The 26,056-nt window shown below is 36.0% G+C and overlaps 1 protein-coding gene across 1 annotated transcript; it reads left to right on the plus strand.

Annotated features, from left to right (window-relative positions):
* The first annotated feature begins 478 nt into the window (after nucleotides 1-478).
* LOC107942230 (uncharacterized) lies at nucleotides 479-2,023 on the plus strand. Its single transcript, XM_016875863.1, has one exon. It carries the CDS (start codon nucleotides 479-481, stop codon nucleotides 2,021-2,023), a length of 1,545 nt encoding a protein of 514 aa, XP_016731352.1.
* Nucleotides 2,024-26,056: the final 24,033 nt, after the last annotated feature.

Genomic DNA, 26,056 nt, shown 5'->3' on the forward strand with positions numbered 1-26,056 from the left:
AGGAAGATTTGAGAGCCAAAGCTACAAAACAGTTAGAAGAATGTTGCTGATGGTTGGAAGAGAAATTTAAGGCCTTAGAAAGTGCTGAAGGGCATCAGGGAGTCGATGCCAAAGATCTAAGTTTGGTCCCAGACTTGGTGCTTCCTCATAAATTCAAGATGCTGGAGTTTGAAAAATACAACAGGACTATTTGCCCAGTGGCTCACGTTACGATATTCTGTAGAAGAATAACCGGGTACGTAAACAATGATCAGCTATTGATCCATTATTTCCAAGACAGTTTGGTAGGAGCGGCAGCTAGGTGGTACAATCAGTTGAGCCGAGCAAGAATAAGTTTATGGAGGGACCTTGCACAAGCCTTCATGCAGCAGTACAATCATGTGACTGACATGACCCCTGATAGGATCACTCTGCAAAACATGGAAAAGAAGCCTAATGAAAATTTTAGACAATACGACAAAGATGGAGAGAGGTGGCAATGCAAATTCAACCACCACTATTGGAGAAAGAAACCACCATGTTGTTCATCAACACTTTGAAGGCTCCATTCATTACCCACATGATTGGAAGCACTACCAAAAGTTTTGTAGACATAGTCATGGCAGGAGAGATGATTGAGAATGCCATAAGGGGTGGCAAAATTGAGGGGGAGGCAGCCAAAAGATCGGCCCCAAGAAGAAAAGATAATGAAGTGAACAACACAAGTAGCTTCAATTCGAAGGCAGTCACAGTTAGTCAGCCCAAAGTGGCTACGAATGGCCAGCAAAGTACTCAAAGACAGGAATCGGGATCAAGACAGAATTCGGAGAGGATGCAATTCACGCCTATCCCTGTGACGTATTGGAAGCCTTATCAAAGCTTATACGATGCACACGCCATTGCTCCATTTCACTTGAAACTGTTACAGCCACCGTACTCTAAATGGTATGACGCAAATGCTAAATGCGAATATCATGCGAGAATACCGGGGCATTCAATCGAAAATTGCACTGGATTCAAGAAGGCCGTGGAAAGGCTTATCAAGATGGGGATTGTGAGATTTGACAATACCCCTAACGCTGAAAATCCATTACCAGATTATGGCAATCAAGGAGTGAATGCCATTGATGAAACTAGGGAAGGAATAATCAAGGAAAATGTTGATGAGGTGAGAATGCCATTGAGGGAAATTTGGAAAGAGATGGTGAAGAGAGGGATGATAACCCCGGAGAAAGAAAGAGAAGAAATGATGAACTACTGTGAGTTTCATAGAAAAGAGGGTCATGAGACCCAAAATTATGAAGAATTCAAAGCCTTGGTGCAAGGCTTCATTGATAATAAAGAGCTGCAGGTTTTTGAAGGTAGCTCTTATAAAAGAGAAATAAGTGCGTTGGAAGATAAACGACAAGGAACCAGCCGGCCAAGAATTATTATTTTCTTACCGGGGAATGATGAAGTGAAGGCACAAATTAGGCCCAAGGTTGTAATCCATAAACCTGTATCCTTTCCTTATAAGGATAACAAAAGGGTACCATGGAGTTATAACTGCCATGTGTCGTTACCGGAGAAAGAAGATGCAGCCAGTGCATCCAAGGATGCACAAATTGAGGGTTCCCATATGCGAAGTGGGAAGCGGTATGATGTTGTAGGCATTAGAGAGGAGTCCACAAAAACAAGGAATGCTAGTGTGGAGAAAGAAAAAGAAGTTGAAATGCCCGTCCAGGAGCCGATAAAAGAGGAGGAGGCTAAGGAATTTCTGAAGTTCCTTAAGCATAGCGAGTATAGTGTGGTCGAGCAGTTACGCAAGCAGCTGGCTCATATATCAGTATTGGCTCTACTTCTAAGTTCTGAGGCGCATGGGGAAGCATTAATGAAGGTGCTTAACGAGACATATGTCACCCATGACATATCTGTTAACAAGCTAGACCGGTTGGTGAATAATATTAGCGCGAACAATTTCATCTACTTCAATGATGATGAAATCCCACCTGGGGGTATAGGATCGACCAAGGCTTTGCACATCACTACTCGATGCAAGGGATAAACGCTTCCAAGTGTACTCATTGATAACAGGTCGGCTTTGAACGTCCTTCCATTATCTACATTGAATAGATTACCCATTAATAGTTCACATATGAAAACATGTTGCAATGTGGTAAGAGCGTTCGATAGGACCGAGAGAAATTAGGCCAAATACCTATAAAGTTGATTTCTTGGTGATGGATATCAAGCCCTCCTATAATTATCTATTGGGGAGACCATGGATACACTCGGCAGGGGCGATGCCTTCCTCATTGCACCAAAAATTAAAGTTAGTGACAGACGGATGGTTAATAACCATCAATGCGGAGGAGGATAGTCACTAGCAAGGCCCCCTATGTTGAGGAAAATGAAGAATCTATTGAGTGTTTAGTTCCCTCTTTAGATTTTGTAAATGCCACCTTCATTTTAGAAGGAAGTGAGCTACCGGTGCCAAGGATGGCAAAAGCGACAAAGATGGCAGGAAAAGGAGCCTTACCAAGAAGAGATTTAGGAAAACGTCTGCAAGGAGCGATTCAGATCCATAAGATGATTGAGAAAAAGAAACGCTTTGGTTTGGGCTTCAAACCAGACTATAAGCAAAGGAGGAAGGACATTGAGAAGCGCCAAGAAAGGAGGAGAGCGCGTTTAGATAGAAGAGAAATGGGGTGGGAATCGATGACATTCCCTCCTATATCTAAAACCTTCATATCAAAAGGATTACTTGAAAAAGAGAGTCATCAAATCAATGCTGTGCATGAAGAAAGACCAGAGCAAAGGAACCTTGAGGGCATTCGCCCTTACGAATCGGGAAGCTCTCTGAACAATTGGACTGCCGAAAAACTTCCTGTAGTCTTTAAGAATTTTTCAGAGTAATTCTCAAACATTTTTGTTACTCTAAAACCTAGGAGTAATAAGATTACATTTGTGAAATGGGCTTATGATCATTTATCATTTTTTAATAAGACATAACTTTTATTAATTCAAACGAGTATTGCTTCATTTTTATCGATCAATATTCCATCAAATTTTGACAATTCTTATTCTTTCATTCATAGTACATAAATAATTATCCTTAAATTCATTCATTCTTTGTATATTCTTTATACTTCTCAGATCCCTAGATATCAATGATATGAGCGTTGATACTGCAGCTCCTAATTTCTCTGGCGAGCAAGACATGTGTTTAGAGGAACCTCAGGATTTTGAAGATGTTCAAGATTGTGACGTATCTCTCGATCTGTTAAGAATGGTAAAGTAAGAGGAGAAACAAAACATGCCACATGAGAAAGAGGCAATAGAGAATATAGCCCTAGAGGAAGGGAAGGAATTGAAAATTGGAACCCTAATTAGCGAGGACACAAGGCATGGTCTGGTTGAGTTGCTTCGAGCGTTCAAGGATATCTTCGCCTGGTCGTATCAGGATATGCCCAGATTGAGTACTGACATTGTAGTACATCGTCTTCTGATAAGACAGGATTGTAAGCCAGTTCAACAGAAGTTGCGAAGAATGAGGCCAGATATTGTTTTAAAAATAAAGGATGAAGTCAAGAAGCAGTTCGATGCAGGATTCTTGCAAGAAGTGAAATATTCTGAGTGGGTAGCTAACATTGTACCAGTTCCTAAGAAACACGGGAAGGTACGAATGTGTGTTGATTACAGAGATTTGAATAAAGCTAGCCCAAAAGATAATTTCCTTCTGCCACACATAGACACTTTGGTGGACAACATAGCAGGGTATTCGTTGTTTTCCTTTATGGATGGCTTATCGGGATACAATCAGATAAAGATGCATCTAGAGGACATGAATAAAACCACATTCATAACCTTATGGGGTACCTTTTGCTACAAAGTAATGACGTTTGGACTGAAGAACGCAGGGGCAACATACCAACGGGCCATGGTAAACTTATTCCACGACATGATGCATAAGGATATTGAGGTATACGTTGATGATATGATTGCCAAGTCGCATACAGAAAAAGAACACATTGAGGTCTTGAGAAGATTGTTCTTGAGGTTGAGAAAATTTCAGTTGAAGCTCAATCCAGTAAAGTGTACCTTTGGAGCCAGATCGGGAAAGTTATTAGGCTTTTAGTCAGTGAAAAGGGAATTGAAGTCGACTCAGACAAGGTCAGAGCCATACGAGAGTTACCTTCACCAAGTACTCAGAAGGAAGTTCGAGGATTCCTAGGAAGGTTAAATTACATCGCTCGGTTCATTTCATAACTAACAGAGAAATGTGATCCCATCTTTCGCCTCCTCAGAAAGCACAATCAAGGTATTTGGGATGAGGAATGCTAGAATGCTTTTGAAAAGGTCAAGCAGTATTTGTTGAATGCTCCGGTATTATCTCCACCTAGCCCAAATAAACCGTTAATATTGTACTTGTCAGTATTCAATAATTCTATGGGATGTATGCTTGCTGACGAGTCAGGGAAAAAGGAGAAGGCAATTTATTATCTCAGTAAGAAATTCACTTACTGTGAGATGAGATATTCACCAATTAAAAAGTTGTGTTGTGCGCTGATTTGGACCACTCGGAGATTAAGATAGTACATGCTATACCATACCACTTGGCTTATCTCAAAGCTTGATCCGCTGAAATACATGATGGAGTCAACGGCTCTAAATAGGAGAATGGCGAGATGGCAAATTTTGCTTTCAGAGTTTGATATAGTCTACATAAGTCAGAAGGCCATAAAGGGAAGTGCGGTAGCGGATTTTTTGGTTAGTAGGGCTCTAGAGGATTATGAACCATTGAACTTTGATTTTCCAAATGAGGAGTTGATGTGTATAGCAACGACTGAAGATTCTTCTTGGAAACTCAATTTTGATGGGGCTTCTAATGCAGTCGGAAATGGAATTGGGGCAGTTTTGGTATCCCCAAATGGCGATCATTACCTTTTCACGTGTAAGTTGACCTTTGATTGCACAAACAATATGGCTGAGTATGAGGCATGCATTATGGGACTTCAAGTAGCTATAGAGCGAGGTATAAAAACCTTAAAAGTATATGGAGATTCTGCGTTGGTAATTTATCAGCTTAGAGGAGAATGGAGACACGGGACCCCAAATTAATCAATTATCAAAAGTTAGTTTTGGGGTTACTTGAGGAGTTTGATGACATCACCTTCAATTATCTCCCACGGGATGAAAATCAGATGACAGATGCTTTAGGAACCTTGGCTTCAATGATTAGGGTAAATAAAGAAGAAGAAATGAGATCAATTCAAATAAGTGTCTATGAGGCTCCTGCTCATTGCTGCAACATTGAGAGTGAAGAAAAGGATAATATCCCTTGGTATCAGGGGGATTGTAAATACCCTGAATAGGCTAGTGAAAGTGATAAACGAACTTTGAGAAGATTAGCTTGTGACTATGTCTTAGACGGGGATATCCTGTACAGGAGAAGGAAAAACCAAGTACTTTTGAGATGTGTCAATGCTGTGGAAGCTAAGCTAATTTTAGAAGAAGTTCATGAAGGAGTATGTGGGATGCATGCAAATGGGTTCACGATGGCAAGGCAAATCATGAGGTTTGGCTATTATTGGGCCACCTTGGAAGGGGACTGTATTAACTATACTAAGAAATGTCATAAGTGTCAAATTTATGGGGACAAAATTCATGTACCACATTCACCTTTGCATGTTATAACTTCTCCATGGCCCTTCTCCATGTAGGGCATGGATGTTATTGGACCAATATCACCGAAAGCTTCGAATGGACATCGGTTTATCTTCATGGTAATTGACTACTTTACAAATGGGTATAGGCTGCCTCATATGCTAATGTTACTAAGTCAGCAGTAAGTCGATTCTTGAAGAAAGAGATCATTTGTCGGTATGGAATGCTTGAGAAGATCATATCCGACAATGCATTAAACTTGAACAACAAAATGATAGCGGAGGTTTGCGACCAGTTCAAGATCAAGCATCACAATTATTCCCCTTATCGTCCAAAAATGAATGGAGCAGTAGAGGCTGCCAACAAGAACATTAAGAAAATAGTGGGAAAAATGACTGAGACTTATAGAGATTGGCATGAGAAGTTACCGTTTGCACTACTGGCCTATCGAACATCTGTTAGAATCTCTACTGGGGCAACCCCATTCTCGTTAGTTTATGGGATGGAAGCAGTGTTACCTATTGAGGTAGAAATACCTTATCTTCGAGTTTTGACAGAGATAAGGTTAGATGAAGCTGAATGGGTTCAATCCCGATATGACCAGTTGAGCTTGATTGAGGAAAAGAGGCTAAGAGCCATTCGACATGGTCAGATGTATCAGAAGCGAATGATGCGAGCTTACGACAAGAAAGTTCGACCCAGAGAGTTCCACGAGGGAGACCTTGTACTAAAAAAGATTCTTCCAATTCAAAAGGACTTTAGAGGGAAATGGATGCTAAATTGGGAAGGGTCGTATGTCGTGAAGAAAGCTTTCTCTAGCGGTGTATTGATCTTAACGGAAATGGATGGGAAAAGTTTACCCAACCCGGTGAATTCAGACTCAGTAAAAAAATACTTTGACTAAAGGAGAAAAGAATCCAAGGTGAAAACCCGCAAAGGGCACCTTGAGATTTCATGTAAAAAAAATAGAGAGGCCAAGGTGAAAACCCGCAAAGGGCACCTTGTGACCAAAGGGGTTTTAAGTTGAAAACCCAAAAGGGCAGCTCAAATATTGAAGGGCATATGGTGATCTTCCTATATCTAATACAACAAAGAGCGAAGAATGTTGCAAACTTGGGCATCGTCAGAGTACTTTGGATCTTTTAAACACATGTTGAACTCAAGAAAGATTCATGGAGCTAGTGTATAAATGCTCAAGCGGCGATATTTAGAGCATCTAACTTTTATCATGTTTGCTATCTTTAGATTCTATTTCTTCTCAAAGATATGCTATCAGATTTATTTCCTTTGTATTTTTTGACAATTCATACAAATCCAATTGTTCCTAAAGATTTATTCATTTCCCATTATTCTTTAAGTATGGTTCATTGAAATAATGATAAATGAACTAAAATATCTTTACCAATGAAGTTTTGCGCATTACTTTGGAATTTTTAGATAATATAAGAAACTAAAACAGGAAAATTGTTCGAGAAATTCACGTAAGTAAGGGATGAAAGAACTCGAGGAATTCCTTTCTTCCAGTCCAAAAGGAAAATAGACAAAGCCAATAATTCAGTTCTTACAGACATCCTCAGTGGATCGTAGCATTGGAGGACGGCCTACAGGCTGAGCATGAATGAAACTTTGAGAAAAGGAAAATGAAGGAATGAATGATGACGTCTAGGATAGGGATCATATTCATGACATTTTGCATCATAACATGTTTAATTAGGAACATTCGACTCACTTCGAGCATAGCATCCTAAATTATCAAGCATAATCATTTTAAAGGTTATTAGAGCACGCTTTAAAACCCAAAACAGTAGGGTAATAGGCCGCAGCATAGCAGATTTGACCTTCATCGGGGCAGATCCAAGATGACAGATCTTATCTCTCTGTATTCGACGAGGAGCAGATCGAAGATATAGCTGATTTGGCTTTCACGTGTTTACGTTGAAGCAAGTCTAAGATGATTTGGCATCTCTGTATTGTCAGAGAACAAATCAAAGTTTGGCGTCTCCATATTCGATGGAGGGCAGACACATAGCAGATCTAACCTTCAGATGTTTATACTGAAGCAGATCCAAGATGATTTGGCATTCTTGTGTTTACAAGGAACAAATCGAGGACATAACAGATTTGACTCTCAGATGTTCTCAAACAAATCCAAGATGATTTGGTATTCTTGTGTTTACAAAGAACAAATCGAAACTATAGCTGATTTGGTTTTCACGTGTTTACGTTGAAGCCAGTCTAGGATGATTTGGCATCTCTGTATTGTTAGAGAACAAATCAAATTTTGGCGTCTCCATATTTGACGAAGGGAAGACACATAGCAAATCTAACCTTCAGATGTTTATACTGAAGCAGATCCAAGATGATTTGGCATTCTTGTGTTTACAAGGAACAAATCGAGGACATAGCAGATTTGACTCTCAGATTTTCTCAAGCAAATCCAAGAAGATTTGGTGTTCTTGTGTTTACAAAGAACAAATCGAAACCATAGCTGATTTAGTTTTCACGTGTTTACGCTGAAGCAAGTCTAAGATGATTTGGCATCTCTGCATTGTCAGAGAACAAATCAAAGTTTGGCATCTCCATATTCGACGGAGGGCAGACACATAGCAGATCTAACCTTCAGATGTTTATACTGAAGCAGATCCAAGATGATTTGGTATTCTTGTGTTTACAAGGAACAAATCGAGGACATAGCAGATTTAACTCTCAGATGTTCTCAAACAAATCCAAGATGATTTGGTATTCTTGTGTTTACAAGGAACAAATTGAAACCACAGCTGATTTGGCTTTCAAATGTTTATACTGAAGCAAATCTAAGATGATTTGGCATCTCTGTATTGTCAGAGAACAAATTGAAGAGGCAGATTTGGCATCTTTGTGTTCGGCGGAGAGCAAATCGAAGGTATCAACATGACAGTCACAAGTTTTTAAGAAGCAGATTGAAGATATGGCCTTCCTGAGGTTGCAGGGAGCAGATAGGTTGAAGACCATGCGAGGAAAAGATCTCAAAGACTGGGCCAGACTGGGCAAATTTGGTCCTTTATAGTCTTTGCTCGATTCCTATTACATAGCAATGAGCAAAGAGGGGTAGCTGTAATAACCAAAATTTGCCCGGGCTTTAGAATTGAAAACAAAAAATAATAAATAAATGTTTATTTATTAAACAGTCCTTTTACAGCCCAAAAATTAAAACCCAACTAGCCTAAACCCAAACCCAAAACCCAGCTAAATTACCCGATACCCATTACACCCTGCCTAGCCCAGAACTAAAGTGGCCCAATTGGCCCAAACAATTACATTAAGGCAGGAAACCCTAGGGTTTCTGCCTTTTCCTCCTTAAGCCGTCACTGCTTCTAGAAGATTCGGGGAGCGTCTGTCTAGCTCCAGAATCAAGGCCACCATCATTCATGCCTCCATCAACGTTTCTTCAGTCATGCCGTTTCACCTTGCGTCATTTCAGCTACCCTTCATCGGTGCCGTGATTCCAGGCCTCGTATCTCATTGAGATGCAAATCGACACCGTGATCAGTGCCCTTTCTTCTCTTCGATCGCCTGCAAACAGAAACAAGAGGGAGCAGAACCAACAAATATGGCAAGGAAATAAAATAAAGATGTAAATACACTGTAAACAGTGGCTATAAAGCCCGAATACCTTCATTGTAAAAAGGATCCCGATTTTTTTACAAAGAGAATAATATACACACAATTTACGAATAGAGAAATATACAAACAAATTCAACAGAGCACAGTAGTATCGACTTACAATACCAGTAGCCAATCGAATACAAAGGTGAATATTTTAACATATATTACAAATAGTAAAAAGGAAAAGAGATTACCTGACTTTCGCTGAAAAGGGGGAAGGTTTTGACCCTCCGACCACCGTGCGTGGTGGCGCGTGAGTGCGTGAGAGGTCGGAGACGGAAGCTCAACAGAGCGCTGAGAGCCCCTTCCTCATTCCTCTTTCAGAGGATTCTTTTTTTTTTTTTTGAAAACCAGGTTAAAGTGATTTTTTAAAGCTAAAATTGGCTTATATAGCCTTATTAAAACGATGTCGTTTAGCTTAAAGCAATAAGCTTTAAAACGGTGTCATTCCAAAGAGGATCCGAGCATTGACCCGATGACACGGGGAGGATCCGCGCATTTTTGGAGAATGGGCAAATTGCCCAATTGATCCTTCTGTTTTTTTAAAATTTTTCCAACTGCATTTTATTTTTATTTTAATTTGGCCTTAATCTTTTATATTTGTTTTAATTTAGTCCAAACAGCCTTTAAAATTCATTCTGGAAACAATGCCGTTTTGAGGATTAGGGTTTAATTACCCAATGAGTCCCTCTGTTCCAACTTGTGTTTTAATTAAGTCCAAATGTTTTTATTATTTTACAATTAACCCCGAAATTTTCAATTAAATTCAATTTTTATTATTAAATAGAATATATTATTTTTTTATATATCCAATATATTGTAATTTTTTTTAAAAAAAATTTTGTTCATCATATATTTTTATATTTGCATTTTACTATATGTTGTATGTATTTTCATTATATATATTATTTATTTTACTATATTTTATCTATTATATTATTATATATGTTTAATTTTTATTATATATTATATATATATTATTTATATCTATATTATATGTTTTAGTACATGTTATTTTTATATATTATATATTATATATTATTCATATTATTACATATTTATTTATAAAGTTAGTAAATACTATGTATTTTCTATATATATCAATTATTTTACTATATTTTTATATGAAATACCTATTAGATTATTATTATTTTATATATTCTTCTTATATTATATTATATATTTTATTACATATATTTTATTATTATATGATTTATATTATTACATATTTTTATTTGTAAATTATATTTTACTATATTTCTTTACCACCTTTATTTTATCCTAAAGTATACATTACTTATTAATTATATACATTTTTTTAAAAAATAAACAACATCTAGAATACTATTTTCCTTATATATTAAGTTATTATACCTTATAATATAATATATATACATATTTTTTTTAAAAAAGGGGTTTCTTTTTATTGTTCTTACATCGTTTAATGTATTTCTAAATAGCTAACTTTTATATTTCATACGTTTAATTTGCTTATTATTTTGAAATTCTCTTTTATTTTTGATATAGTTTAATAGGTTAAATTTTGTATAATATTTCTTTTTGTATATTTGCATTAGGTTAATTATTTATGGTAGTTGGTATAAGATATTATCGTGTGTATACTGCAATTTACACTTGTTGTATTTATTGTGCATTGTATGATATTTTGCATGGAATAATGTTGCATGAACATTATGATGGTTTATGTGTAAAATGATATTGTAAGTTGTGAAAATTATGCTATCATTGTTACCTTTACTATATTTGCATGGAATAATAAAGCATATATATATATATATATTGTATTTAATTTTTTTTTATATATGAAACATATCATTTTAAAACCAAAAGTCATTAAAAAGGAACTTTTAGAAAATGAACGAGGCAATGTTGTGGATGTTTAAGAATTTGAGAAATAGTACCCTAACATGCTGGGTTGCAATTTTCCGTTTATCTAAATATCTAAAATATCCTTTTTAAGCATGTTTTACAAATCATGAGATGATTTTAGCCATGAAAATTTAAAGGTATCGTGTCCAATTATGCTGGATGTGATATTTATTATTTCTTCAAAGCGAATGAATCTCAATTCTCTTAATTTAAATTATTACGAAAATAAAGAAACTTTTTTTTATTCTCAAAATTCTGACATTAATACAAAAATTATTCAATTTGGTACCAATTTTGGGCGTTATGAGGGTGCTAATCCTTCATCGTACGTAACTGACTCCCGAACCTATTTTTCTCATGATTTCGTAGACCAAAATTAATGTTTTAAAACAAAACATTTTATAAGGTGATCCAATTACACCTAAAAAAATTGGTGGCGACTCCCGTTTTCATTTTTCAAAAGTCGATCCCCGTTTTTCAAAACCCCTTTTAAAAGATAGTTTCGACAAAGGGAATATTCTACGTTTGGAATTTTGAGAAATTGTGCCCTAACTTACTGGGTTCCGATTTTTCATTTGACCCAAATAATTGAATATATTTTTTTAAACTTAAGTGCAAGAGTTTTAAAAATCAAAAGACAGGCTTAATTTCGAGGATTTGAAATGTCGTATCCTAACTCACTCGGTATGACATTTTATTTCTTTGAGATAAGAGGGTCTTAGCATCCAATTTGATTTATTCAAGTGCTCTTTAAATAAGAGGATCGTATTTTAAAATCTTTTCAAATTTTCGATGTTAGGACATTAATTAATCAATTAGGTACCAATTTTGGGCTTTACGAGGGTGCTAACCCTTCCTCGTATGCAACTGGCTCCCGGACCCCTTTTTTAGTTTTGAAGACCAAAATTATTGTTTTAATAAATCAAAAATGTTTTATTAAAATGATCAGTCTCAAGGTGATCTGATCATGTAGCACCCCAAACCCGGCCCAGACGTTAAGGTCGAATCCGACGTGCCACTTTGAAGTCAAAAACCTGTGTTCCCTTTTTAGTGTTTTAAAAAGCCGACTTTTGTCAAACTAACCAAGTGAATGGAAGCTGGGCACCAGGTAGGTATCCATAATAGAGGAGGTGAGCCATGAAGGCTGCTTAAGTACCAAGCTCTCCGATTGGATCCAATCCTAGACATGCCCACATCCATTGCCACACTTGGTTATAACAAGTTGAAATTTCTTTGAGTGATTATCTTTGGTAAATCGAATATTCGTGACGTCGTGTTATTTAAAAAAAAACAAGTATCGTTTTGAAATCACGCCCTAAGTTTAGCCCAATTGAATTAGTATCCATCAATTTAAAGTTGTTTTTAATAATATAATCCCAAAAAAATCAAAGAAAATAAAGTTAAAATGGCCTTATTACAACCCAAAAATTAAATAGTAATTAAAAATAACTTAAGAAAACCAGTTTCTTTTTCAAACCCAAAAGTATTCACCATGGCCACTCTGAATCCCCTCCGGCTCCAAGTCACCCACATCAAGGCTCACCTGCAAGGTTAAAGAAGGGGTGAGTTTGGGGAAACTCAGTGTGTAAGGAAAACCCATTCAAAGCCCAAGTCAGCTCAAGCCCATTGGGCCTAAGCCCATTCAGGTAACAGTGGTACTAGGCCAGAGCCCTTTTTCAGATTACAATAAACTTGGCCTTAGCCCCTTATTCAGATAACAGTATGGCCCATAGGCCCATTTCAAAATACATGCAACATCAGTAAACATATGCAAGCCCATTTGGGGAGACTACTCAACCCACCAACCATTACACTCCACCCGTACTAGCCATACACTCCATGTGGGGAATAGCTCAACCCACCCAGCCCAACACTCCACAGTTGCAGCCTTGTTGCTCAGTTAACAGCAAATTGAGGCAAAGCCTCCAGTACGTGGACAAGCCACTTTCAGTACTTCCTCCGTCAATATCCCAGTCCCATGCATCAGATAATAACAACATGGCATGAAGTAAATAACAACAGTCAAACATGCATTTAGGTCAATTTAACCCTAGGGGTATTTCGGTAATTTATCTCCTAGAGGTAAAACTGTAAATTTTCCACTTTTAAAGGTATTTCAATAATTTATCTATTTTAGGGTTTTTCATGCATATTCCTACCTTTCACGTACTAACAGAATCACTACCGAGGGTTCTTACCGAATTGGGCCCGTTGGCCCATCATTCCAATTTTGGCCCATTAAGCCCAAAAATATCGAGGGCACAGAAATCATGCACTTTGCAGTCCAAATTTTGCAACTTAGCAAAAACATTAATCGATTTACCTCACGAGCATTCGCACACTCACAAATCTACAAAATACCGGTTTTTGACATTTCGGCTTTTCGACTTTTGCCGATCTAGACTAAGAAAGAGGGTGTTAGTTACACATCTGTTTGTGACGATATTCTGACGAGATCCACACACGAACCGCCTACAATTGGATTACTAACACGTTAATTTAACTATTCAAATACAAACTACGTATTAACCCCTCACAATATTCGGCTAACCATACCTACAGATCATAGTAAGCTTATAAGAAATCAATAAGCAACTCATTAACAAATTTTTGTCAATGTTTACCACATAATCATAATTTCACTGTAAGCTGTCTTCCTGAGCAACAGTCACTAAATCATTTATAACTGGAGCTACGAAACTCCAAATCAAGTGCCGTTAATTTTCCTTGAAAATAAACTCATATATCTTCTATCCATAAAATTTTCAGAATTTTTGGTATGTCCAATCAATACCAGATTTTTCTTAAAGTTTCCCATGTTTCACTGTTTGACTAATCTGACCACTCTTCATTACAAATCAAATTTCTCATTGTACAGAATTCAAAATATGTTCTTGTTTATTTCATTTGAAACTAGACTCATTAAGCTTTAATTACATAATTTATTCAGCTTCTAATTCATCTCCCACAATTTATGGTGATTTTCTGAAGTCACATTACTGCTGCTGTCCCAAGTAGATTTATTACCAAATCACTCTTTCACACCTAACTTGCATGCTTGTTATTTAAACATGTATATCACCAATCAATCATCACATATCTATGATTTTACTTAAGTATAATCTCCATTTCATCATTTTAAAGCACATGTTAGTCGATTTTTCCCCTTAGCATCTAAGGCACATGCAAGCTCATTTGTTTGGCTCAACTTCACCTATCTTCCATTTTTCATCAAAAGAACATGAAACAACAACCAAAAACCAAAATATGCTTCATGAGTTAGGATAGAATCAAGAAGAACTCATGAACATCAAGATAGAAGCAAAGAACCAAGAACTTACCTTCAATTTTTCCCCCTCCTAGTGACCGAATATTCAAGGGTTTCCTCCCCTATTTGCTCTCTCTCAAGTTCGGCTATGAAGAACAAAGAATGAACAAAAACCTTCCTTTACTTCCTTTTGTTATTCTTATCACTCAACATTTTATGACACATAAATGATATACTAATATTTGTGTCATACTCATGCCATAATTCCAATAAAAATATGCCCATAATGCTTACCATGCCCATCATCCATTAACTATTAAAATGCTAATGCCCATCATCCATTAACTATTAAAATGCTAAAATGCATACATTATCAACTATCCATCACCTTGGCCGGCCACTACATTAAAAGTGGGGAATTTGACATGCAAATCCTCCTATTTTTCACTACTATTTATTTGGCCACTACAAATTAGCCTATAGCATTTTCAAACATTTTCACATAGATCCTATTTCATAATTTCACTCCCTTTTTCTTATGGAACAAAAATTAACTAAAATTACCGGGTTCTATCTTAAGCTTGGGCCTTCTAGAGGCCCACTAACATAATTAAACCTATGCCAACATTCACAGAATTTGCGAAAATTGGGGCGTTACAGATCACACTTCGAAAAAAGATCAGTGGAGACTTCAATTTCTTTTTTAAGTCGACTCCCATTTTTTTAAAATAAAAATGGTTTCTATAGCTTGGTGACTCCACTGGGGAAATCAAGAGAGTCAAGCCATAAATTGATTAATTTCTGTCCTGTTGTCGAAATTAAAAATCAGATTTGAAAGTCTGCGATCCTTTTATTACATTTGTTTGTGTCATCTCATATGTTTGTTGTGGTTCGAGTCCTTTAGAGTCCGCTCACATCATATTACATAACGATCGCCTGGTTTTACCCCTTTTAAGTAGGAGTGAGAAGCTACTCCTTCGTGAGGTTTTCACCTCCGAGTAGGATTGTGGATCGCTTTTAGGATACATCCGCACCTATGTCTTCGTGAGATTTTCATCTCCGTGCAGCTATAGGGAAATGTATTCCCCTGGACTAAACTCGGTCCGTATGAGCCTATAATGGGTGATGATCGAGGAATCTACCGGTTCGGATACCTTTACTTTAGAACCAAACCACATGTAGAAAGCCCTAAGAGCTTACCCTATGTAGAACTACGCCAAACCCTAGCAGTCACCCAAATAGGGGCTTGATTATTTTTCATTTGCTTTGAATTTTATTTTTGGTATATGATACTGACTTGTAGTGTTTTATTTTGGCTATGATAGCATGTCATTTCATTTTAATGAGGTGTCGATTCACGTTCGATTACTAATTTAAATAGCTTGTCATGGAGAACGAATTTCTTAATAAAGTGAAAGATAATGCGACTGTCCATATATTGTTAGAGAAAACGCAATTAGAGAAAGGGGATAGTCTAGCTGAGGAGTATACATCAAATTATGGGATTACACCTGCATTAGCGTGATGCAAAATAATCTTCAGGAATTAAAAGAGATATGGGACTAGTGGGATGAAGAGACTAAGCAGTTGTTTTATTGTAATTATGGGGATTTGCCTTACCTACTTGACATCAAGGTAAACGAGCATTTATTTCGGGCCCTCGCTTAGTATTGGAATCCTGCCTATAGTTGTTTTACCTTTGGGAGGGTAGATTTGGTGCCCACTGTAGAAGAATATACAGCTTTACTTCGTTGTCTAAAGATCCAAGTCGATAAGGCCTATTCGAGAGCCGCTTATGTCCCGACCTTTTGGAAGAAATTGATGAATATTACAGGGATGAGTGAACAGTGGATTGCAACAAGGGTCAAGTAAAAAGGTGAGTGTAAATGCATCCCATGGAGAAATTTGAGGGATTTGATTCTAGTGCATCTTGATACAAAGAAGAGAGCCGACATTTTTACTTTGAGCATCTATGGATTAATGATTTTCCTTAGGGCATTAGGGTATGCAGATGAGGTGATCTCGGATCTCTTCGACCGACTTGACAAAGGGGTCACACATGTTCCTGCGATCTTGGCCGAGACATTTAGATCTTTGAATACATGCAGGAGAGTCGGCGATGGCAGATTTATAGGGTGTGCACAGTTGTTGTTAGCTTGGTTCCACAGTTATTTATGGAAGGTGGATAAAGTTTCTTATCGGGTTTTCTCTGAGAATTACTCCTCGTTAAAGGAGATAGCGGCCGTGCCCAGGAGAGATGACATACCAGAAGAAAATTGGATCGCGCTCCTTCAAAATCTCCAGGAAGAGGACGTTGAGTGGAGAGCTCCTTGGTTGGTTCATGACAAAATTCTTTATCAATGTGGGAGTTTTGACTGGGTCCCTCTGCTGGGAATTTGGGGAGCAGTTGGGTATGCTCCTTTGCTCGTGCTGAGGCAATACAGATTAAGATAGTTCATACCGACAACACATGGGCTAGCTCAATGTGAATTTTCGTATGGAGGAGATAACTACAAGAAAAGGATTAAGGGGATTCTAATGCTTGGAATCAGACTCACCGGATAAAAAGAGTTGTCGTAGATTCAATGATGACCCTCAAATATGATGCATGGTGGAGTAGAAGAATCAATGATAATATTCCCGGGCCAAGTCAAGAAGGCGCTCGACCGATGGAAGAATACCTGCAAATAGTCCCTCCGAGCTAGAAATCATAAAACAGGACTTCGAAAAGAGACATTTGGAGTTAGGAAAGAAGATAGAACAATTGGAGGAGGAAAAGATACATTTCAGGTTAGAGGCCGATGTTCAGAAACTCGAGGACGAGAAATTAAGAAAGGGAAAGAGGAACACCGAGAAGGATTTGGACAGCTTGAAAACTGATTACAAGAAGCTGCGTATGTCGATAAGAACTGCCGGATTGGGAAAGACGTCAGAGCAGTAGTGACAAGAAATCCAAGAAGAAAAGGCTAGAGTCGATCAGTGGGAGAAAAGGTTCCATGATTCTCGAGCACGAGAAAACGCTTTAAAAAAGAGCTTGGTTGAGAGCCAAAATGAGAAGGAGATGTTAGTAGCTCGGGTAGCGGAGTTAGAAAAGGCACTACATCAGCGTCGTGGTTGTAACTCTAACATTGAATTAAGGGCCAACCTGAGCAGGATCAAGGATTTGAAAGGAAAGGTAGAAGAACTCGAGATTACACTACAGAACTGTGAACTTCAAATTGAATTCCTTGAGTTGAATAATGAACAGTGGAAGGAGTAGCTTCGTCGATCGCAAAACCAGGTCAGGGATAGGGATTATGTTATGGGTAAGGCTTTGACTCAGATACGAGTGGTGGCCGAATCATTTACAGACCTTTAGCAGTTCAAGCTGATGTGCTAAGTGTGAAATATGAGTTAGAGTCAGACCGGGGTCGTGAGCTGGCTTGGCTTCTTAAAAGAGTTAAAACTTTGAGCATCCAGGCAAAGTCATATATATGATTTGTTTTATGTAAAGGATTTAATTTTCTAATAAAGTTATTGTAAATGGAATTGGATCAGAATTGACGCCTTTTTAGTTTTGCATTCATCTCATGTATTTGCATTACATCGCATCATGTGCATTAAATTTCACAAAAGAACCCTAATTAATTAGAAATCGTATTATAGTTACCCTGGAACATCACTACTACACACGTAGAAAAACCAAAGCTATGGATCAAAGGTTGGAAAAATTGGAACAAATGCAGAAGGAGATTGTAATGACCCAAAATTCACGGGCACCGGAAAAGTGAGTTATAGGGCCTTCATCTTAGTGAAATAAGTTTAAAAATAATTATTAAGAATACTTGTGAGCCTAGTAACGTGTTCAATTAGGCTTTAATTAAATGAAATTAGCTTAATTAATATAATTATTAATAGAATAATTTATATGAATTTCATTAAACTATATCATGTAGAAATATTTTAATTTTTAAAAATTTTTTTTGACATGTTTTCTTTTTTAAAAAAATTAAACATGATTTTAATTTTATTTAAAATGAAACTATTAAAAATGCATTAAAATGTAAAAATAATTTTAACAAGACAGGCTGAAATTCGTTATTTTACAAAATTTAAAAGTATAGATGACACATAATAAACATGAAAGTTAGAATATAGAAAAAGATATGTCAAAAATAAAGAAATGAAAATACTATTATTTCATACGATAGCTGTGGGCATTTATATAGATTTATTTTATAAATTTTAAAAAATTTATGAAAAATTTTATAATTTTATAAAATTTTATTTTCTTACCTAAAGAATTTATGTAAAATTTTAAAATCTATCTAACTCTTTCAAATTTTACTTATGATTTTAACTTTTATTTATTTAAAACTTTTTAAAATAATAATTATCAATCTGTCAATTAAATAAGTTGTACGTATCAAGTTTAGGTCTTAGACCTTATGGTATAATATAATATAGTAATATACATATATATGGTTTGTAATATATATATATATGTACGATTAGAAATTTTTTTTAAAAACTAATAAAATTTTTTTAAATTGAATAACTTTACGAATTTCATTAAAAAGTAGTTTTGTAAACCATATGAAGTACAACTACTTTAAATTGTAAGAAAATTGTCTAAAACATGATTTTCCTTTTTACTTAAAATTATATTAATAAAAGTGTGTTAAATTAAAAATAGTTTTGACAATACACGCAACATTCATTTAGAGTGTCAAATATCGTCATTTTAAATTCTTTACATCAACATTAATCTTAGGCCGGTAATATATATACTAATTTGCTTATCTTTGACGCATGGTTGATTGTGTCTATAAATTAAAAAATATCTAATTATTTTATGCTTTTTATAATGAAGTTTTAAAATTTTTAAAGTAATGTATAAATTTTCTTAAATTTAAAAATAATTATTTCTATAAGGTTTTGAATAGTTTTTATATATATTTTTTATTTAAAACAATTTTGAAAATAAATATTTTTATAGAAGACATATTTATAAATATAAATATTTTCTACTTAGCATATTTGGAAAAAAAAAGTTTTAAACATATTTGATGAAAAATAGATGCAATGATAATTTTTTCTAGAAAAGTAATTTCACATTTTAAAGATTGAGGACCAAAGTGATCTAAAAGAAAAATAAAAGCTAAAATGACAAAATTAGTAAATGTAAGAAATTAACTTTATCTTTATACCTTAAAAAAAATTTATAAAGTGATAAAGGTAAAATAAATTTTAAAAACTTATAATAAAAAAAAATCATTTCAGCCTCACATTTTATTTTTTGGTTTTTTAACTTTTAAACTTGAGTTTTTTATCAAATCACTCCTAAATTGACAGAAAAGATTAACATATTTTAACTTTGCTGATATTTATACCCATGGATTGTCATATGGATACCACATTAGCATTTAACTAATTTTTAAAATTTTAAAAACTTCAAAAAAATATTATATTTTTTTAAAAAAATTAAAAATTATTGAAATTATTTAAAACTTTTAAATATTTTTGTAATAGCCCAAATATGCCCGGGCCTTAAAAAATAAAAAAATAAATAAATGTTTATTTATTTAAACAGTCCATATACAGAGCCCAAAACAAAAAATAATACATAACCAAGCAGCCCAAATACCTAAACCCATTACCCGTTTACATTTGACCTAACTGCCTATACCCGGTTTTAGCTTAAGCCCAGCAGACCCATTACACTCGGTGCCCAAGAGGCCCAAATGTGTTAACAGATTAGGGGAGACCTAGGTTTTTTTGGAACCCTAAGCATCGTAAACAGAAAATTCCAGAAGCCAAACCAAATGTCACGTTCCTTCGGTTTCTGTCGTTCCAGCTACCCTCCATCAAAGCCACGATTCCAAGCTCCAGGTAACTCCGTGATCAACGCCACCGGCAGATCTGCGTCCAGCACGATCATCGCCGAATTTTCCTCGCGAATAACTGCACAAGAGAAAGAAACAGCAGCAAACAAACAAAAAATGGGAAGAAATAAAAGATTTCTTCCCAAAATGTATTGTAAACAGTGGCTATAAAAGCCTGAATCAAATACGATGTAAAGGACCGGATTTTTTTTTTAGAAAATAAAAGCAACAGACATACGAATACATTCAGGATTGCAAACAGTTTCTTAAGGTGATTTATATGTCATATTTTGTTAATTATTTTCTGACTGGTATACGAAGCATTTTTTAAAAAAAAACTAAGGAAATATTAAGAGGAAGAGAGTTACCTGTGATTCGCTAGAAAGGACGAGGGTTTTTAACCCTCCGATCACCGTGCGTGGTGGTCCTCGCGGTGGCGTGTGGGCATAGGAGCCTAAGAATGGGGGCCCAACAAGGTTCTGAGGACGACCCCGAATCCTCCTGCAGAGGATTTCTTTAAGTTTTTTTTTACCAGTGTAAAAATGATTTTCAAGCTTAAAATTTGGTTTATATAGCCTAAAAGAAACGGTGTCGTTTTGGCTTAAGTCAATAAGCTTAAAAAACGACTTCGTTTTAAGACCTGAGGATTCGCGTGTTGACCCGATTACCCGGGGAGGATCCGCGTGTTTTTTATAAAATGGGTTAATTGCCCAATTGGTCCTCTCGCATTTTTTATATTTTTAATTTCATTTTATTTATTTTTTAATTTAGCTTTAATGTTTTAATTCTGTTTCAATTTGGCCCTCACAGTGATTTAAAACCGTATTAGGGGAAACGGTATCGTTTTGGGATTAGGGCAAATAGCCCAGTGAGTCCCTCTATTTTAATGCGCATTTCAATCAGGCCCAGAATTTTTATTATTTTGCAAATTAACCCCCAAATTTCTTAATTGAATCCAATTTTAGTCCTTTTTATTTTATATATATATATATTTTTAAAAACATTAGTTATATTTAATAATATATTGTTTTATTTGTATTATTTTTAACATTATATATACATTCATAAATTTCATTATATGTTGTATTTTTTATTTTATTATATATTTGTTACATTATTACTATTATTATATGTATACCATATTATATTTCATTATAATTATTTATATTTTATTACATACTATATTTTATTATATAATATTCCTTATAATATTTATTTTTCTTATATATTCTTTTACATATATTTTATTATGTATATATCCTTTTTTTTTCTAATTATGCTGCCATACTTTTATATGCAAAATACTTATTATATTATTATTATTATTATTTTATATTTCCTTATTTTATTCATATTATATTATTATACATAACTTATTTTAAGCTTTTTTTTTAATTTATATTTTAGGTATATTTTATCAATAATTACTTACGTTATATTACATTTTAATATACATTAATTCTTTCACACATATATTGAACATATCATTTATATATTAAATACTATTTTATGATTATTAAAGGTTGTATTTTAGAATTGATATGTATGTTGATATGTTTATGTTAAATTTTATGCCATGTATCATCTTTTGTCTGTTAACTTATTAAAATGTATATAGAGTTATACCTTATATATATGCTCACTTATTCATTTCTAATGTATGTCAAATGTCTTTTGTGTGTATGTTTTACATGTTTTAAATGTGCCATGTTTGTTGTTTAAAATATGTTTAAATTCATACTTTTACTAACCTATTATGATAATATGCAATCTTGTATGTTATTCCATAATGTTAATATGATCCCTCATGCATTAATCAAAAACAAGATTCTAAAGTTTTCAAAAATAAAATGGCAACGTTTGGTGTTTGGAAGCTTCAAGAAAAGTAGTGCCCTAACTTACTGGGTTGCAACTTTTCTCGCTGTGTTAGAATAATCAAGCACCCTTCTAAGTTTTCGAGTTTTCAAAATACGAGCAACTGCCTTGGAATTTCAAAGCGTTGTATCCTAACTTACTGGATATGGCGTTTTGTCGTTTCGAGATAGGGATTTTCAAGGAAGGCTAGCTTAGTTTCGAATGACTTAAAAATATTACTTCCTAACTTATTGGATGTAATATTTTGATTCATTTGATACAAGTGAACTCTAATTTTCAAAATTAAAATATTCAAAAGAGGATTGTATCTTAGAACTTTCAAAATTTCCGACATTAAAGATGCTTGATAATCAACTAGGTACCAATTTTTTTGGGCGTTACGAGGGTGCTAACCCTTCCTCGTACGTAACCGACTCCCAAATCCATTTTCTCGACTTATGTAGACCAAAATTAATGTTTTAAAACAAAAATTTTATAAGGTGATCCAATCACACCTAAAAAGATTGGTGGCGACTCCCGTTTTCGTTTCTCTTAAAGTCAATTCCCATTTTCCAAAACTCGATTTAAAAATGGTCTCGATAGCTTGGCGACTCCGCTGGGGAATAATAAGAGAGTCAAGCCGTGTAATTGATTATCTCTTGTCTTAATGTCGGAAATTAAAATTTTAAAATCTAATCCTCTTTGCATTACATGTGTTTGTATTATTGCATGTGTTGCTATATTCTGATACGCATTGCATTTGCATGACCGTTGTGGTCACACCCTTAAGTGGGAGTGAGATGCTATGCCTTCTTGAGGTTTTCACCTCCGTGCAGGATAGTGGATCATTTTCGGGATACATCCGTACCTATGGTTTCGTGAGACTTTCATCTCTGTATAGCCATAGGGAAATGTATTCCCCTGAACTGAACTTGATTCAAATAAGCCTATAATGGATGAGGATCGAGGAATCTGCTGGTTCGGGTACCTCAAACTTTAGAAACAAACCACATATAGAAAATCATAAGAGTTTAATATAGATAGAATTATACTTAGGTTATCTTTGTGTTTATTAATATCATATGATACTGACTATTTCCTTTCTTTTGTGCATGTCATTTTGTATTTAAAAGGTATTGATCCAAAGTCAGTTTCTAAGTTAGAAAGTTTTATTATGGAGAACGGACTTCTTGATAGAGTGGAGGGCAACGCTAACGTCCATAGATGGTCTAAGCAAACTCAGTTAGGAAAAGGGATAGCATAACTGCGGGATATGTGTCGGAGCTATCAGACTACACTCGCATCAGTGTCACACAGAATAATCTGCAGGAGTTTAAGGCGATTTGAGATCAGTGGGGCAATGAGACCAAGCAATCATTCTACGGTAAGTACGAAGATTTGCCCTATTTGTTTGATATTCAGGTTGATGAGAACTTGTTTCGAGCTCTCGTTTAGTTTTGGAACCCAGCATACAATTGTTTTACCTTTGGGGAGGTAGATTTAGTGCCTACTGTGGAGGAGTACACAACCTTACTTCGGTGTCTTAGATTTTAGTGTGATAGGATTTATTATCGAGCTGCTTGTGTCCCAACCTTTGGTAAAAAGTTGATGACTATTACGGGAATGAGCGAGCAGTGGACCATGGCTAGAATTAAGGAAAAGGGTGAGAGTAAGTGCATTCCGTGGGGAGCTCTGAAAGATCTGATCCAGACACATCCAGACGAGGCAAAGAGGGTAGACTTTTTGCCTTAAGCTTATACGGATTGATGGTTTTCCCCAAGGCTTTGGGATATGTGGACGAGGGGACCACAGATCTCTTCCATCGACTAAGCAAACGGGTCACTTCTGTTCCTGATATTTTGGCGGAGACATTCAGGTCCTTGAATGCATGTAGGAGGGCCAGCGCGGGCAGGTTTGTTGGTTGTGCTCAGTTACTTTTAGCTTGGTTCTACAGTCACTTCCGATTGATAGATAGGGTGGTTTGTCAGGTCTTCTTCGAGGATTACTCTCCATTGAAGGACATAGCAGCTTCAACTAGGAGAGTTGATGTTTCAGAAGAAAATTGGATAGCGCTACTTCAGAACCTTCAGTCGAAAGATGTTGAGTGGAGGGCTCCGTGGATGATTCCTGGTGAGATTCTTTACCGATGTGGCAGTTTTGATTGGGTCCCTCTATTGGGAATTTGGGGTGCCATCAGTTATGCCCCTTTGCTGGTGTTGAGGCAGCATGGATTGAGGCAGTTCGTACCAACAACTCATGGACTGGCTCAAAGTGAGTTCTTGTATAGAGGAGCTGATTACAAGAAGAAATTTAGTGAGATCTCTGGTGCTTGGAACCAGACTTGTAGATTGAAAGGAGTAGCCATTAACCCTGCTACGACCTCTGAGTACATTGAGTGGAAGAGTAGAAGGATTAATGTCAATATCCCTAGGCCAAGCATGGAAGGAGCTCGACCGATGGAGGAATACTTTCAAGTGATGCCCTCGAAATTAGAGATCATGAAGCAAGAGTTCGAAAGAAAGAACTTGGAGTTCGAGAAGAGGATAGCAAAGCTCGAAGAAGAAAAGATGTACTTGAGCCTAGATGTCGATGTTCAAAAGATGGAGGTCGAAAAAGAGAGGAAAGAAAAAAAGAAGATCGAGAAGGACCGAGAAAATTTAAAGGAGCACTACAAAAGGGCACAAGTAGCTTTGAAAAGAGCAGGACTAGGAAGGTTTTCAGATCAGGGGCAGAAGGAGGTCCAAGAGGAAAAAGCTAAAGCCGAATATTCGGAAAAGAAGTTCCAAGAGATGCAATCGTGGAATTTGACCTTAGAAAAAGAAAATCAAGGTTTAAAGACTAAAGTAACTGAGCTCGGGCGACCCCTTCATCTGCATCGAAGTCGTGATTCTACTGTTGAGGTAAAAAAGTTAAAAGGCAAAGTTGAGGAGTTGGAATCAGCATTGCAGGATAGCAAGCTCCTAATCTAGCAGCTTGGGGTACGAGAAGATCATTTGAAGGGAGAGCTTCATCAGTCTAGAGGACAGGTCAGAGAAAGGGATCACGTCATTAGATAAGCCGTAGCCCAGATTCGAGAAGTCGCTGAACACGTGCAAGACTTGGTAATACGAGCTGATGTATTGAGTTTGACGTACGAGTCATCGTCGGATAGAGGACGAGGGTTAGCCCTTTTATTAGATAGAGTTAAAACTTTGAGCATTAAGGCGAAAGCGTATTTGTAATTCTCTTATATGTAAAGATATTCTTTTTCTAAATAAAGTTTTCTAAATGAGATTGAATCAGAATCGATGTCTTTTTTTGCATTCATGCATTTGCATCTCATAGCATTTCATCGCATTATTTGCATTCAAAGTTATAGAAAGACCCTAATTAGTTAAAGTTACTATAGAAGTAGAAAGGAAAATCTGGAAACCACGCATCAGTACGGAACTCGTGCAAAATCTAGGAATATGGATCAAATGTTTGAACAGCTGCAAAAGGACATGCAAAACCAATTGCAAGAACAATTGGCCAAGATCCAAAACGACATGAGAGAGCAAATGCTAGAGGCTTAGAAGAATATGATGACTGAGATGGATCAGTTGTTGAGGGCCACGGATAAGGGAAAAGCCCCTATGGCAATCACTGGTGAGGAGAAAGAGGATCATCCTCCAGGCTTTACTCCACCTCACGGGCCTACACAAACTGAGGCACCTCCCAAAAGACCATCTGTCAATATAAGGCCTCAACATGGGCCGATTGATACTGGGATTTATATGGATTACCCAACTGGCTCGGGATTCAATTTGGGTGACAACCCTACCAATCCTCTCATTCCTGACTTGGACGTGGCTGAAAAGGAAGATTTGAGAGCCGAAGCTGCAAAGCAGTTGGAGGAACGTTGTAGATGGTTGGAGGAGAAATTTAAGGC

The sequence above is a fragment of the Gossypium hirsutum genome, chromosome A11 (assembly GCF_007990345.1).
Source record: "Gossypium hirsutum isolate 1008001.06 chromosome A11, Gossypium_hirsutum_v2.1, whole genome shotgun sequence".
Classification (NCBI taxonomy): Eukaryota; Viridiplantae; Streptophyta; class Magnoliopsida; order Malvales; family Malvaceae; genus Gossypium; species Gossypium hirsutum.

Excerpts from the sequence above, each read along its gene's own strand:
- LOC107942230 (XM_016875863.1), top strand. The coding sequence starts at position 479 with ATGCAAATTCAACCACCACTATTGGAGAAAGAAACCACCATGTTGTTC.